Source organism: Aedes albopictus, chromosome 3 (genome assembly GCF_035046485.1).
Source record: "Aedes albopictus strain Foshan chromosome 3, AalbF5, whole genome shotgun sequence".
Classification (NCBI taxonomy): Eukaryota; Metazoa; Arthropoda; class Insecta; order Diptera; family Culicidae; genus Aedes; species Aedes albopictus.
Window position 1 is genome coordinate 146,358,942 of NC_085138.1, and position 17,669 is coordinate 146,376,610.

The following is a 17,669-nucleotide window of genomic DNA, read 5'->3' on the forward strand; positions in this document are numbered from 1 at the left end:
CAAAGTGCAGCGTCCAATTGGAATCGCTCACGTAGTGCCCTAGTGGACAAAAAGAGCTATAAATTAGGTTAAGTGAATAAGAATAAAAAATAAAAAATGGATGGGAAAATTGGTAAAGTAAATTAATTGGATACCCAGTGGAGATTATCTCCTTTTAAGGGATCCATTAATAACTTCTACTAAATACAAAATACGAGAATAACAGAATTTCAACTATAAATTATAAAGTTAAAGTTAAAGTTATGGTTATGGCTTGAACGGTTAGAGTAAGAAATCATTGATTTTTCCTTTGAGGTACTTTTTGATTTTAAATTTAAACAGGTTTGAATTTACGATAAGCTTCAAATCATTTGGTAAGGCATTATATTTCAGTGGTCCTACGTATGAGAAACGCCGTAGCCCTTGATTCGATGCAGCCCGAATAAATGCCAGATTTCCAGCTTGCCTGGTAGTGCGAGTTTGTGGAATGGTGTTCAAAACAATGTTAGAATGTGTCCTACTATTATGTCTAATTTTATGAACCATGTGAAGTGTTTGTAATTCACATAGGCCCAAAAGTGGCAAAATATTGTGAGATAAATTTGCATAAAGATCAAATGTTGGATACAAATGAGGTAACCTGAAGATTATTTTGAGGCATCTGTTTTGCAAGACTTGTAGTCGCATTAGCCTAGATTTACATGCCCGACCCCATACTGTTATTATGTATTGCAAAAGAGAATGAATATGTGCATAGTAAAATTTCATTGAAACATGACGTGGCACAAAACCTTGAACTCGGCTTAAGATACCACATAAACTTGAAATTTTCCTTTCGATATGAGATATCTGTACTTCCAATGAGAATTTGGAGTCTAAAAAAATACCAAGATATTTAAACGAATCAACTTTTTCAATTGAGTCACCATCTAGCTTAGGATCCAAATGTTCTGGCAATATTTTTCTCGCAGATCTGAAAATCATATATTTGGTTTTTTTTTATATTTAAAGACAAAAGATTATTCGAAAAGTACGACTTTAATTTTTGTAGATCGCTATTCATGTGATCAATTACCGTTTGCGGATTATTGCTAGGATAGAACAATGCAGTATCGTCTGCGAACAACCTAGGCACTCCCTTAAGTGGTAAGTTCCCTAAGTCATTAATATAAACAAGAAATAGTAATGGACCAATGTTGCTGCCCTGCGGTACTCCATTGTTTACCTCTCCAATAGCACTTTTATAGCCATTTAGACAAACATATTGTCTTCTGTTGGTTAAATAATTTTTAAATAGATCAAACACAATTCCTCTAATACCGTAAGCATACAACTTTTTGAGTAGAATATCGTGGTTCAATGTGTCGAAGGCCTTTTTGAGATCTATAAAGAGCGCCCCTACTATTTTTTTAGAATCTATTTCATGAAGTACAAAGTCTACTGGTTCTGTGATCGCAGTAGCAGTACTACATGCTTGCCGAAAACCATATTGGTAAGCATATAAAACTTGGTTTCTCTCAAAAGAATCAATCAAACGGTTTGCTAACAATTTTTCAAAAACTTTGTTGAAGACTGAGAGGGTTGATATGGGTCTGTAATTATCAAGTAAACTTGGGTCTCCTGATTTAAAGATAGGGGTAACCTTTGCCAACTTTAGACAATCTGGATATATACCAGTTTCTACCATTTTGTTGAAGCAGTTGTTCAATATACGCGAGAAAGCAAGAGCATTAGTTTTTACTACGTTTGTTGGTATATTATCCGGACCTGGTGCTTTATTTGTTTTCAAAGCAGATATGACACATGCTATTTCATTCGGAGTACTCGGCCTCAAGTAAATTGATTCACGTACCCTATTAACATTTGATATTGGATTTTTTCTTTCGGAATGAGGAATTTGGCTAGCAAGGCTTCCACCAATATTTGAGAAGAAGTCATTGAATAATTCACATTTTTCCCTATCATCCATAATATGACGTTCATTCACAACTAAAAAGGATTGCTTGGGTTTGCTATTGCGCCCGAACAAAATATTGATATGCTTCCATAGCTTACTGTGAGTGGTGTTGTTCAAAATATTTTCGTAATAAGCTCTTTTACATGATCTTTTAGTTTTTTCTACTTTTTTAGAGAGATGATCTAGCATGGACTTAATGTATTGATCAGTGGGATTCCGTTTGAATTTCTTTAGATATTTGTTTTTAAGTTTAATGAGTTGCCAAAGATTTAGAGACATCCATGGGCACTGCGTATCTTTGATATTAACTGATTTTTTCCTTACGGTTGTTTAATTCTGAAGAATTTTGTTATAATTTTCAATTATGTTTTCGAGGCATGTATTAACATCATCGATTCTACCAATGCTGTTAATATAGTTAGAGAAATTGACATTCACTTTTCCATGATCAATTATGTTTTGGCTGAGTTCTACTCGGTTAACTTCGGCTGATAAACTTAGACTAGTTAGAACAGGAAGATGATCACTGACTGCGCTATAAATGGTATCATTTTGTATGGAAGAGGCATTATCTAGTTTGCATACTACATGGTCCAAAATATTGTTACTCAGTGGTCTAGTAACATGAGTATTCGTGCAGAGACAACCGTAGCATTCTAACAATTTTTTATATTTAACGACCACATTATTATTTACAAAGTTCATTCGTATATTTATGTCCCCAAAGATAAGTAACGGGCGACTTGGAGATGCTTCCGCAAGCCATGCTTCTAGCATAGTATGGAAACTATTAAAATCATAGGATGGAGGCCGGTAAACACCATGGACATCATAAAATATACCATTAAGCTTTAACTCAATATGTATATGATGAAAACCATCAACGGATACGTTCTTGATAGTTCGAAAATCAATTGTATTCCTAATAAATAGAGCCAATCCTCCAGATGAATTTTCCCTACATGAAAATATAGCACTAAAACCACGCATATTTAACAAAGAACAGTTCGCATCTTTCAACATGGTCTCACCTAATACGATAACATCAAGAGGAACACATACGTTGTCTATGAATTCCAATACATCATCAAACTTTCCAACAACATTGAGCCCTCTCACATTCCATTGCAGAAAACGAATACTTTTCATATTTGGATTTGACACATTTTTATTGAAATCATCAACATTATCATGAGATAAATTTACTATATTCGCCATTATTTATATTTTAAAATCAATACAAACACATTTGAAATGAAATGAAATTCCCTATCACTTTCCGAGCATTTCCATGAACGAGGCAAAGTCTTCATGGCTTTGAATAACACGAGGCTTTGAATTTTCGTTTTGTTTAACGTAAATATCACCGTTTTTACCAGGCCAAACAAATTTGAGATTAACTTTATGCTGCACTGCTCGTATTTCTTTCAGTAGTTTTATGGTAGACGGAGTAAGCTCTTCGCGAATAACTACAAAAGTAGACTTTCCCTCAGAAACTAGTGACTCATCGATGGATGTAGATAAAAGTTCTCCTAATTCTTTTTTCTTTTTCAAGACATGTTCTTTAACAGCTTTGGAGTTAAACACTACTCTTATGGGAACCATGGTGTTCGGTTTGTTTGGTTTATATAGTCTTGTTACAGACACCAGAGACTTATCGTTTAGGCTTGCATCAATTTTGCTAAAAACTTTATGAACCATGTCTGTGAGATTTTCCCCAGAAGTACATGGTAGGCCAAAGATCATCGCATTATTACAAACTGCTTCTTTATCAGCACTTTCCACCGAGCGCTCCATTTTTTGGACTGACGCTTTCAATAATGTTTGATCTCGTTTCAGCTCGACGATCTGCTGTTTGAGACACTCATTTTCTGCCTTCAATGTTTTGAACTCTGACACAATGATATCAAACTTAGATGAAAGATAGTCTTGAGATTTTTCAACGGCGGTGATAACAGCATTAACTTCGGTTTTAATAGTTCTCATTTCAGAAACCACTTGATCAGTTGTTGATTTCAGTTCAGTGCTAACTTGGGATATCATTGATGATTTCGTATTTGACATTTCCAAGATACGTTGGAAAAACTCAGCGCATTTGGAGGTACAGAGAAAATTATGTTTTTTGGCTTTCGCATGAATATTTTTGCACTTTAAGTGGAAGCTTGAGAAGCAGTACATGCAGGTGATCATTTTTTCACAATCTGATTCTGCTTTCCTGCATATTAAACAATCGAGAGTTCTTTTTTCCATTTTTTGAATTGAGAAGCAGGAAGAGTCCCAAAAATATGAAATCAGATCAAATTCAACACGAATAAATAATAAATAAATTTGGTAAACAAATAAGTTAAGAAACAGATAAATATTAAATAGATAAATAAATATTATATAAATAAATAAATAAATCTATAATAAATAAATGAAAACTTAATTTTAAAAAAAATAATAATAAAAAAAATCACAATTTCATATAGTACGGCTCAAAGGAAAAATCAACTTACCTCTATTAACATAAAAAATGTATAATTATAGATGAAAAATAATAACAATAAATAAATCCAAACTTTGAATTATGAAGAATACGCAGAGTAATAAATTACTAGCAAATTATTTAAAATTTAATAATATGTACAACTTCAGGAAGCTAAGATACCCAAGCTGCATTCCTTGCCGATTTTTTCATTTATTTTTTTAAACTTTATTCACAGTTGCATGTCGGACTCTAATCAAGCAAAGGAATAACACTTATACGAGCATTCATACTTCCATACAGCTGAGTTTTGTGCTGATGTTCTTAATTTTGACCCCACCGTGTTAATGATCACAAGAGTCGCTGTTTTTGTCTGCCTCATTCTATCCAATTATTAAATCTTCCTCGTCACGACCACAGCTTTACAGATTGCATCCAAACTGTCTGAGCACAGCTGCATACACAGCTCAGCTCTAGTCTGCCAGAAAGAACCGCAATTCACAATTAGACGCTTCGAATACAGGTTTATTGGAATAGTTGTTACTCAACCACAGCTATCGCCAATTGTACACAAACTGTCTGAGCACAGTCGCCTACAACGCTTAGCTTTTGTATATTAGATACAATCCTTTGCAGCCTTGCAACTAGCATGTAAACTGTCTGAGCACAGCTACATGCAGAGCTCAGCTTGATTATACCATATACACGGTGGTTATACTTGACTTTTTATAGCTCTCGCGATTTGCCTGCACACTGTCTGAGCACAGCTGCACACAAAGCTTAGCTTGTTTGTATATATACGGCGAGGTAGTACTAGATTTTGTAGCTTCACAAATTGCATGGGAGCTGTCTGAGCACAGTGCCATACAAAGCTTAGCCTTAATATATTTCGTACTAGATTATTTCTTAGCTTCCGCAAATTGCCTGCAAGTTGTCTGAGCACAACCGCACACAAAGCTTAGCTTTTTTTTTATATATACTGTACGATACGGTAGTACTAGATTTTAAAGCTTCGCAAATTGCATGGGAGCTGTCTGAGCACAGTTCCATGCAAAGCTTAGCCTTAATATATTTCGCACCAGACTATTCCTCAGCTTCCGCAAATTGCATGCTGGTTGTCTAAGCACAACTGCATACAAAGCTCGGCTTTTAGTTCTTCAAAGGCTGTCTTATCGTGCAGCGTATAATGTGGATGTTCTAGATATATGGCAAATCGAGCAGAACTCTTATGTCGAATTCGTTTTTGATTCAGTTCCAACCTAGGTTGGAACTGGATGAGATCACAGTTTCAACCCCAACCCGACTTCGGTTTCGCTTGTACTAAAGTTTGTTTGAGTTTGTTTGACGTTTGTTGTTTACACATTTTCCGCCAATCCAGTTCCAACCCAGGTTCAAAAACGAATTCGACATTAGATGACTTTCACACTATGGAATAGAAGCACAGAACAATACAAAATACCAAAACAGCAGCCACAGTCACACACTCACACAGCAGCAACACAGAATAACATACATACGTCTTTACCGATGTGTATTTTGAGTGGCCTCGAGCATCATGTGAATAAAATGCTTCATCAAAACACTATAATTTTAATCATAAAGGTAATTAGCGTTGAGCACTACACTTCCAGAGGTTACACAGGGTGATAGCTGAGGTCTACAAACCGTTACTTGTAATTAATCTGCGTTTTTTCACACTTAAAGTTGATACAAAACAGAGCACCAAGAAGAAACCGTTCAAGCCACAACAACAGTGTTGCCAGTTGTCCCATGTTATACTCATAAGTGCATAATTTCCAGACCACACAAAAATGTGTTACAGTTACACATTCTCAAAAACAGCTCGTACACTCGTCTGGATGGGAAATGTCGATATTTTTTTGTTTTCCAAGGTCACTAGTAAACCAAGCTAAATTGCTGTGCAAAAACTTTTGCGAATTTAACGATTTTGCGGACACATGAGCTGATTTTGTGAATGTGCAAGGGTTACACATTTTTGGTGTAGTTTGGAAATTATGCACTTTAATGCTGAGCGGCGTTAGCGTGTATGATTCCTTTAAGGATTCCTCCCGAGATGCTTTCAAAGATTCCTTCATGATTCTTTCAAGGATTCTTTTTGGGATGCTTTTAGAATATTCCCCTGGGATTACTTTTGGGATTCATTCAGAGATTCAGCAAATAATTTCTTAAGTTGGGTTTTTTGTTGGGCTTTAGTTAGGGATTCTTTCAAGGATTTTTTAAGAATTTCACAAGAATTCTCTTCTTCTTTAGAGATTCCTCGAGGGATTCATTTTTTAGTTTTTCCTTGTTCCTCGAAATTCCTTCAGAGATTCCTACCGTATTTTTTAGAGATTTTTTCAGATATTTCACCAGATATTCCTCCGTTTTTTTTTATTTTTTGAGTATCCTTTAGGGTTTCACCTAAGATGCCTTCGGGAATTCCTCCCGAGATTCTTTCAGTGATTCTTTCAGGAACTTTTCCGCTAAAACGGTAAAATATCCTTCATGATTCATTTCATTGAATTCTTCCGGGATTTTTTTTTTTTTGAGGCTTTAAATTTATTAATTTTAATTCATTCGCCTCCAAACTTCCGGGATTATTTTAGAGATTTGTCTCAGGATTCCTTCCAGAAATTTCTCAGAAATTTCTCCAGGATTGTTTCATAAATTCCTTTAGGGATTCCTCCAGGACCCTTCTTGAGATACATCACGGGACTTCTCCCGACATTTCTTCACTGCATTCTGTACCGGAGCTTCTTCAAGGATTTCTCCTGGGATTCCTTCAGGGATGCCTTTTGAGATTCCTCCATTGGTTTCTTCCAGGCATTCATTCAAGGACTCTTCATTTATTTTTTCTAGGATACCTTCAAAGATTTCTACAGGAATTTCTTCTGGGATTACTCACATGATTGATGAAGAGATTCCTTCTGAGTTTTTTTTTTCTATTTATTCCGCGATTTCTTCGTTGACTTAGGACAGGATTTCTCCAAGTATTTCTCTCAGATTTTTTTTTAGCGATTCCTTTAGGATCCTTCCATGGATTCCTCGCAGGATTGTCGAAATGTCTTCAATGATTTCAATAGTTTCTGTACTGATACTTTTTCTAGGATTTCTCCTGGGTTTCCTTCCAGAATACCGTTCGAGATTTCTTCCGGGATTCCTCCAAGCATTCTTCAAGGATTTTTTTTTTCGTTTATTCCTCCCGGGATTCCTTCAATGTTTTTAGGAATTTCGTCTGAGATTTCCCACAGAATCCTTTCAGGAATCTTCTGGAATTTCCAGAAATGCCTCTCTGGATTTCTCCTGGATTTTTTTAGCAGAATCCTTTTATTAATTAACGACAATATCGAATACGACGATTTGAATCTTATTAGATCTTCTTCGTGGTTCCAAAGAATGAATTCCTAAAATAACGAATGACAGTTACATGTTTCAAAAAACAGCTACTAAAAGCAACAATGTATTTGTTTCCCTGAAGCAGTTCCAATGAGGATCAAAACGTTGGAAATAAAAAACATATAGTTGTTTTTTAAATCCCGAATACATTGAAACGTCACAAAAATACTCAAAAACTCTACCAAGCCTTCAAACCAGTGATATTTTTTAAAAATGTTCCTGATACAATCTGAGAAGGATTTTTTTTTTATTAATCCGGGAATTTTATTGCCCTCTTTTAGATCTTTTAGAGCTTTTCAGCAGAATCATCCATTTCTAAAATAGAAAATAACTAACAGTATCAAATACTATGGTGGATTTTTTTTTTAAGAAATTGCTCGACGGGTTTTGTAGAGTTCTCAGAATTTTAAATTTTCCGCAAAAATCATGAGATTTTTTGGAAAACTTGATGCATTAGTGACTAAAATTCTGAAGAAATTCAGTCAAAATGTATGTTTAAATTTCTAACTGAATATCTAGAGAAAATCTTGTTGTGATTTTTGTAAAGAGAGAATCTTCTGATAGAGTTCAAGAGAGTATTTTTAATAAACAATTTCATAGCGATTTCTGACAGGTTTTTATCTATGGGTTAATGGAATACGTTCATGTTCTTCCTGAAAGAATTCCCAAAACAATGTTTTCATTTCTAGTAACACTAATTTAATTGATAGTGATTTCTATATAGTTTTGTGAACCAATTCAAAAAGACAATTTTTGCATATTTTTGGTGTCAGGCATTTAAATTTTATAGTAGTACAAATGATTATATGACTCAGAAAAATATGATTTTAAATCTCAAGCCTTAATAACTCAGGAAATTTTATGTTTTCCTATGAACAGACACCTTGAACGCCTTTTGTTGATTATGAGTACGGAAAGATCCTGGACCTACCGTAAATCGAAACTGGATCTACTTTGAAAAAAAAAACTGTTCCATAAACTTCCTAACTTTTTAGGGAAACTGTGTTTATTTTATTGGTATTTGGCTATTGTTAACAAACGTACTAAAGATTTCGACTGGAAATGAACCGGTTCTGAAGGATTTGGCTTTCTCAGTCTAGAAAATCCAAACAATTAAATTGGCATTGCCCGACGTTTCGACCTAATTTATTTGACCTTTTTCAAGAGTAAACTAAAAGAAATTGTAAAACTGTTAATTTTAGTCAAGGGGGTGGACAGCTTTGCACAGAGCAAGCATTTGTTGATCGAGCAACTGTGAGTTGCTCCCGTTGCTCCCATTTGCTCAAACAGTTTTCACTGATCCAAGTAGTCAGACGTATGCCAAACACTCGATCCGTCAATCTTGATTGGATTAGAAGTCTCGTTTCAGGATAGAAACAGAGATTTTTATCCTGAACCATAAAGTAATCAATGATGGTGGTATGACCTTTCATGGAAGTGGTTCAATTTGCTCAAATAAATCTTACTATTTAGAAGATCACGGCAGTTGATCTACTTCAAACCTTCAAGAGATGCATATTCCAAAGGCAGCTTTTGCGAGGCCCGGTTTGTCGCAGGCAAGAAAATCCTAGCCAGTTACAGGCTGGGTGAGCATGAGCAGTAGCATGAGGATTGGTGATCGTACACTTCGTGGTTGCTATTCCGTGATTGACCTGAGCTAGCGAAATTGCGGAATTTGCCACCATCCTCAATGTATACGTTTCGAGAGCTCTCTGACCAGTTACAGGCTGGGTTCCGCAAAAGTATCGCCATTAGCATAAGCACACTGCAGACATTTTTTATCTCACATCAATGGACGAATTCTTAAAAAAGGGAAAATTTTCTTGTTGATAGTATAGGAAGAAATTCGCGCACCAGAATTCGCTCACAGTTTCACTGAATTATCTTTTATGACATTTTAACTAAAAAAATGCATAAAAAGCACGGATAGGGTATCCTGAAGGCGGAACATGAATATTTTTTTTGCGTGAACAAATCAATCAAATGGTTGCTATGTACGGCTAACACTATGCTGAGCAAAGCGAGTTGCTCCGAGCTGCTCAAATTTTACTCAAGATCAACACAGAGAGCAAAAGCTGTCTTCCCCCTTGATTTTAGTTTAGTTTGGTTTAGTTTTAGTTTGGATTCCTTAGACTGAGAATTCCAAATCCTCCAGAACGTCTACAAATTTATTTGATCAGATTTGTATTGCGAGACCCTGGGTGTGCACGGGTGGATTGCGTCCGCGCATTGAACATTTCTTAAAACGATATCCAAACGATAATGTCCTCACCACTATTCAATTGATGCATTACTATTACGATTATTGCACACTAGGAAACACTAACGAGTCTTTCAATTTTGGCATGTACAAAACCAGCACTCACCAATTGTACTGCCACATGGACACATACCCCTGAACTATCACTAACATTCTCAAACACCCAAAATACACTGTTTTTCTGGATTGGTTACTGTTCAAAATTCCCCATAAACCATATTTTGATCACATTTACGCAAACTTGTTGGTGCTGGTACCATTCTTTTGTCATGTTCTTCCGTATAAGGTAAATTGAAAAAAAAAAAAGCACAACACGTGCATCGTGGACCGCATCGTGTTTAGTCAGTCACAGTTCGTCAACAGAATTAAGCTTTCCGGGCTAGCTATTGGTCTAATGTTGCACTCGTTGGGGAACTCAACTCACTGTTTATTATCCATATGATAATCCGTATAAGCTTGAACAGTATTTACGTGTTTTATATTCAAGTTGTTAACTTAAATGTTTTTCTACTTTATTTCGTTAATTGCTGCTACCGTGGACTTTGGTTTCAACCATAGATGGAGAAGATTTTCAGCTTTGCCTGGAAGGGAAAACGTGGCATCGAAAGCAAGGAGGGAGAAGAAGGTGGCGAAAATGTGAGACAAACTACTTAGCAAATAACTGGAAACTTCTCAACACGAATTGGTGTTTGCAGGATGACTACGTCGACGATGAACAAGGTCTACAGCGGAAGCACAAGGTCGACACCACGCTGCAGGTTCACTTTTTCGGCAAGAAAGGTAATCAGGATCTGCAGTACGACGGGTTCTACAACTTCATGAAGAACCTCCAAACCGAAGTTCTGGAACTGGAATTTTGCGAGTTTTCCAAGGGTCACGAACGCATCTCGGAGGTTGACTTTGCGAAGATTTTGCTGCGGTATACCTATTTGGTGAGTGTTGTGATTTTCAGCAAAGATCATTGTTCCAAGAAGACTTGTAGCTCTTTTTCCGTACCAACATCGAAAAAGAAATCTTCCGCGAGGTGCGCTGTAAACAATGTCTCACAACTTTCAGCAGTGCTGCTAGTCTTCTTGATGAAGTGATCTTCGTTTTTTATGTTAAAGTTCGTTCACGAGTTCGTTTAATCAATTTTGTTTATATTTAGGACACTGACGAATACGACAACTACTTGGATCGTCTGCTGGATAGAGAAGCCAAGGAGAAGGGAGTTTCGTTTGACGAGTTCCGTCAGTTCTGCCAATTTCTGAACAACTTGGATGATTTCTCCATTGCCATGAGAATGTACACTCTTGCTGATCAACCGATTTCTAAAGGTAAGTGAATATTACTTTTTGTAAACCGTATAAAACTCAACGCTTCTCCCGCAGACGAATTCTCCCGGGCCGTCAAGATCTGCACCGGTTCGGAGCTGAACTCGCACCTGATCGACACGGTCTTCGCCATCTTCGACGAGGACGGCGACGGGCTGCTGTCGTACAAGGAATTCATCGCCATCATGAAGGACCGGCTGCACCGGGGATTCAAAGTAAGTCACCACAACTTTCTGGTCGAAGACTATCTGGACGAGATCGACAAGGAAACGGTGCACGCGTCGGGCTTTCGCCATCTGCTTAAAATGCGATCCCGTGCCTGTCGGCAGTTGAGACGGTATTTGATTTACTTCCAGTTCCACCCGGACCATGGCTACCGTCCGGAGCGGAACTACCACCGGTGACAGTTGAAAACACTCGATGCGACACGGTTTGGCCCGGTGTTGTAGGTTTAGGTTTATGTTTTTCTTAACGCTGCTGTTTCTTTTGTGTTTAGGCTTTATGTATAACTTGATCCAATCGACGGAGAGTGGAGCTGATGGTCATTTTAAGTTTCTGAAATTCATCTTCTCTATCATAATCTTAAATTTTGCAAAGTTGCTATTTTTTTAATCTAAAAGTTTCTGGCTCCAGAACGTTGTTTAAAAAACATTCTGCTAGAATGTTTACAGAATTTAATAGTTGTACATACATACATACATTTATTTGTTCAACATCACATTTAAGACAAGACATGATCAACAATAGTACGCCACAATACTCGGTTTGTGGCTGCCGCTCTCCATCCTCGGTCGCGCCCAATGCTCGCCAGGTCACGCTCCACCTGGTCCGCCAAGCGTGCTCTCTGCGCTCCACACTTTCTCGTGTCAATCGGATCAGTTGCAAACACCAGCTTTGCAGGGTTGTTGTCCGGCATTCTTGCAACATGCCCTGTCCACCGTATCTTTCCGGCTTTGGCCACCTTCTGGATGCTGGGTTCGCCGTAAAGTGCAGCGAGCTCGTGGTTCATCCTTCTCCGCCACACACCGTTCTCTTGCACACCGCCGAAGATCGTCCTTAGCACGCGTCGCTCGAAAACTCCGAGTGCTTGCAGGTCCTCCCCGAGCATGGTCCATGTCTCGTGTCCATAGAGGACCATCGATCTTATTAGCGTTTTGTACATGGTGCATTTGCTGCGTGGGTGAATCTTTTTCTACCGCAGTTTCTTCTGGAGCCCGTACTAGGCCCGACTTCCGCTGATGACGCGCCTTCGAATTCCATGGCTCACGTTGTTGTCAGCCGTCGGTAAGGATCCGAGGTAGACGAATTCCTCCACCACCTCGGAAGTATCCCCGTCTATCGTAACATTACTACCCAGACGGATCCGGTTGTGTTCGATCCCACCTATCAGCATGTACTTTGTTTTTGAGGCATTCACCACCAGTCCTACCTTTGCTGCTTCGCGTTTCAGGCGGATGTACAGCTCTGCCACCGTTCTAAATGTTCTGGCAATAATGTCTATGTCGTCCGCATACCACACAAATTGACCGGATTTTGTGAAAAACGTTCCCCGGCTGTTGAACCCGGCTCGTCGCATCACACCTTCCAGACCGATGTTGAAGAATAGGCATGAGAGTCCATCACCTTGTCGCAGTCCCCGGCGAGATTCGAATGAACTAGATAGTTCACTCGAAACCCTTACGCAGTTTTGCACATCGTCCTTCGTTGCTTTAATCAGTCAGTCAGCTTCTCAGGAAAGCCGTTTTTGTCCATGATTCTCCATAGCTCTGCGCGGTCGACACTGTCATATGCCGCCTTGAAGTCGATGAACAGGGTATTCACGGCATTTCTGGAGGATTTGCCGTACGGTGAAGATCTGATCCGTTGTCGACCGGCCGTCGATGAGGCCGGCTTGATAACTTCCCACGAACTTATTAGTTTTAGGTGACAGACGACGGAAGATGATCTGGGATAGCACTTTGTAGGCAGCATTCAAAATAGTGATCGCCCTGAAGTTCTCACATTCCAAATGGTTGCCTTTCTTGTGAATAAGGCAGATTACCCCTTCCTTCCACTTCTCCAGTAGCTGTTCGGTTTCCGAGATCCTGACTATCAGCCGATTCAGATGTAACGTTCCACGTTCTGTCGAGTCCCTTGCTGCAGCATTGCCGCCTTCGCTGCGTTCTTCTCCTCCGAAACCGTTCTGCACTCTTCATCGAACCATTCGTTCCGTCGATTCCGTTCCACATACCCGATGGTGCTCTCGGCTGCGTTGTTGATGGCTGCTTTCACTGTACTCCAGCAGTCCTCCAGAGGGGCCCCATCGAGCTCGCCCTCGTCTGGCAACGCGGCCTCGAGATTCTGCGCTTATGCTGAGGCGACATCCGGTTGTTTCAATCGTTCTAGGTTGTACCGTGGCGGTCGCCGGTACCGTACATTGTTGATGACGGAGAGTTTTGGGCGCAGTTTGACCATCACCAGATAGTGGTCGGAGTCGATGTTGGCGCCACGATAGGTCCTGACGTCGATAATGTCGGAGAAGTGCCGTCCGTCAATCAGAACGTGGTCAATTTGAGATTCCGTCTGCTGTGATGATCTCCAGGTGTAACGATAAGCGAGGCTGTGCTGGAAAAAGGTGCTACGTATGGCCATATTTTTGGAGGCGGCGAAATCAAAGAGTCGAAGGCCGTTATCGTTCGTCTGCTGGTGGGCGCTGAACTTACCAATCGTCGGTCTGAATTCCTACTCCTGGCCTACCTGAGCGTTTAAATCTCCTATGATGATCTTGACGTCGTGGCTTGGGCAGCGATCGTACTCGCGTTCGAGCTGCGCGTAAAAGTCGTCCTTGTCATCATCAGTACTTCCGGAGTGAGGGCTGTGCACGTTTATTATGCTGAAGTTGAAGAATCGGCCCTTGATCCTTAACCTGCACATTCTTTCATCGATCAGCCACCAACCGATCACGCGCCTCCGCATATCATCCATCACGATGAAAGCTGTTCCTAGCTCGCGTGTGTTGCCGCAGCTCTGGTAGATGGTATGATTACCTCTAAACGTTCGCACCATGGATCCTATCCAACACACCTCCTGCAGCGCTACGATGCCAAACCCGCGGTCCTTCAGTAGATCGGTGAGTATGCGGGTGCTCCCGATTTAGTTGAGAGATCGGCAGTTCCACGTACCGAGTTTCCAATCGCAAGTCCTTTTTGTTCGCTGGGGACGTTGCCTTTGATCTCGGTTCGTATTATTCTGTTGCTGATTTTCCGTTACAATGGTTTTTTACGGCTGGCTCGTAGGGCCTGACACCAACCCCCTACTTTCCGGAGGACCATAGTGCACAGTTGAGCTTAGAGTCCTTCCATGGCACTCGGACGTAGATCAGCCGCCCCTAACATGGGGATCAGACGCTGTTGTGAGCCGCTCCTCCTGGAGAACAGACGCTCAGGTTTGCCGAAGCAAACCCCCCTTCCCTGTCAGCCTACGACCAAAGTTCCCACCGGGGTTGGTTACCCGATCTTCCCTAAGGTTGCTCATAGTTTCCGGCCGGTACCACGAGGAGGTAGGGATAGGAGTTGCTGGGCAGAGGCTAGTGGATCACAATGGGATCTGATTTGCGCAGAATACCCAGTCTTTACCGTGATGTGTCGCATAGATGGGTTTAGTTCATTTTTACATTTCACCAATTCCGGAGGAGCTCCGGGAACCGGTTCGGAACACTGCCGGTTCAGATATGGTTCGAGACTATTTTCTTGCTTACCGTTCATCAGGTTATCGAAAAAGCCACGATTTGATGTGTCGCATGCATGGGTTTGGTTCATTTTAATATTTGGTCACTTCTAGCGGGACACCCGGAACCAGTTCCGGTATACTTCCGGTTTAGATATGGTCTGAGACTATTTTCCTGTCTACCGTTCATCAGGTTATACAAAACGCTGCAATTTGATGTGTCGCATGCACGGGTTTGATTCACTTTTATATTTGGCCACTTTCGGCGGGACCCCCGGAATTGGTTCCGGAACACTAACGGTTCAGATATGGTCTGAGAATATTTTCATGCTTACCGTCTATCAAGTTATCGAAAAAGCCGCGATTTGAGGTGTCGCGTGCAAGGGTTTAGTGACGGCCATGCTTCCGGTTCAATTAGCGTACGAGAAAGGCAAAACCCATATTAATCCACCTAGTGGTGATAGTGCCTCTTTCGACGAATATGTACTTAGGATTTTTCCATCGACGTAAGCGGAGGCATTCCTTAATCCTGAGATTACTCTAGAACGGAAAGAATTTCATTTTCTTCTTTTGTCACAGAGCTCGTTAACTCGTCCTTATTGATAGGTAGGTGATAAATAATACATGTATTTGATGAAAAAATACCCAAACAATTTAGCAAAATCGCTGCACAGTGGTCCACGAACCAAATTTACGAGGAAAGATGCAATCAACGCCTTCAAATGAGTTTTTAGGCAAATATGGTCTTCTATAAAGTTGTTTCTAATGATATGGCCCACTTTTCAATGGGCATGAAAATTAGGGTGGTCCATATTTTCAAAAAAGTTGGTAATCAAACTTTTTTATTTGCAAGAATAACTGTTTACATTCTTCGGAAAGTTGTAGATCCATCAATTTTGAGCAAGTTTGCTGAAGACACTTTTTATGTAGCTTTAAAATTGACCGGTCTAGAGGTATTTTTCTGAATAAGCTTAGGGTGGTTCAAGAAAAACCGGTTTTCTGGCGTTAACTTTTTCAGTTTCGATTTTTCATTTAAGTCGCCTAAGAAACACTTGTGGAGCATTTGAAGACGCGTCGTTTCGTGCGCTGAGATGGTCGCTATCTCTTTTGGTTCAAAAGTTACAGGCGTTTTTCTTTAAAAATCAAAGTTTTTTAAAAAGGTGTTATGATGGGTTGGGGCAAACATAAAACAATATCTTTTGCCCGCATTCAAAAGAAGAAATGTTGTTATAAAACATATCATAAAATTAGAGGGATGTTATTTTTGTAACTCAAGGGGCCCATATAGCCGAGGCGGTAAACGCACGGGTATTCAGCATGACCATGCTGAGGGTGACGGGTTCGATTCCCGGTCGGTCCAGGATCTTTTCGTAAAGAAAATTTCCTTGACTTCCTTGGGCATAGAGTATCTTCGTGCCTGCCACACGATATACACATGCAAAACGGTCATTGGCAGAGGAAGCTCTCAGTTAATAACTGTGGAAGTGCACATAGAACACTAAGCTGAGAAGCAGGCTTTGTCCCAGGAGGACGTTACACCAAGAAGAAGAAGAAGAAGAAGTAAAAAATACTTGAAAAGTGCCTATTTTTTCTAGAAAATCAACAATATCTTTTGAACGGAATGACGTAGCAACATTCTCAGCGCACGGAAATGTGCGTTTTTTAGAGCTCTAAAAATGGTTCTTAGACAACTTTGATGAGGAATTTGAAACAAAAAAGATAAAGAGTTTAAAATGTTTTGACCAAATTTGGAACATTTTCCCATAGTTTTCATGGGGTGACGCTAGAACAAATCGTTTTATTGCTTTATCTTTTTTGTTTCAAATTTCTCGTGAAAGTCGCTAAGAACCACTTTTAGAGCTTTCAAAAACGCGCATTTCCGTGCGCTGAGAATGTTGTTACGTCATTCCGTTCAAAAGATATTGATGATTTTCTAGAAAAAATAGGCACTTTTCAAGTATTTTTCACTTGAGTTACAAAAATAACACCCCTCTAATTTTTTTGATATGTGTTATAACAACATTTCTTCTTTTGAATGCGGGCAAAAGATATTTTTCATGTTTGCCCCAACCCGTCATAACACCTTTTTAAAAAAAACTATGATTTTTAAAGAAAAACGCCTGTAACTTTTGAACCAAAAGAGATAACGACCATCTCAGCGCCCGAAACGACGCGTCTTCAAATGCTCTACAAGTGTTTTTTGGGCGACTTTGATGAAAAATTGAAACTGAAAAAGTTAACGATAGAAAACCGGTTTTTATTGAACCACCCTAAGCTTATTCAGAAAAATACCTCTAGATCGGTCAATTTTAAAGCTACATAAAAAGTGTCTTCAGCAAACTTGCTCAGAATTGATAGATCCGCAACTTTCCCGAAGAGGGTATATCTTGGGGTATATAGTTATTCTTGCAAATAAAAAAGTTTGGTTCCCAATTTCTTTGAAAATATGGACCACCCCAAGGACCACCCTAATTTTCATGTTTCTTGAAAAGAGGGTCTAATTTTCAGGAACAACTTTGTAGAGAACCATATTAATCTGGAAAATCATTTAAAGGCGCTGAATGCATCTTTCCTCGTAAATTTGTTTCGAGG

The 17,669-nt window shown here is 39.5% G+C and overlaps 1 protein-coding gene across 1 annotated transcript; it reads left to right on the top strand.

The window, feature by feature from the left end:
- Positions 1 to 10,617: 10,617 nt before the first annotated feature.
- Positions 10,618 to 11,776, top strand: LOC109426213 (calcium uptake protein 3, mitochondrial). Its single transcript, XM_062857523.1, has 4 exons — positions 10,618 to 10,695; positions 10,755 to 10,991; positions 11,207 to 11,375; positions 11,430 to 11,776. The coding sequence occupies exons 1-4, from the start codon at positions 10,618 to 10,620 to the stop codon at positions 11,774 to 11,776; spliced, it is 831 nt and encodes a 276-aa protein (XP_062713507.1).
- The last annotated feature ends 5,893 nt before the right edge of the window (positions 11,777 to 17,669 follow it).

Coding starts and splice junctions, on each gene's coding strand:
- LOC109426213 (XM_062857523.1), top strand. CDS start 10,618: ATGGAGAAGATTTTCAGCTTTGCCTGGAAGGGAAAACGTGGCATCGAA. Junction 10,696..10,754: donor GAGAAGAAGGTGGCGAAAAT/GTGAGACAAACT, acceptor TGGTGTTTGCAG/GATGACTACGTCGACGATGA. Junction 10,992..11,206: donor TGCTGCGGTATACCTATTTG/GTGAGTGTTGTG, acceptor GTTTATATTTAG/GACACTGACGAATACGACAA.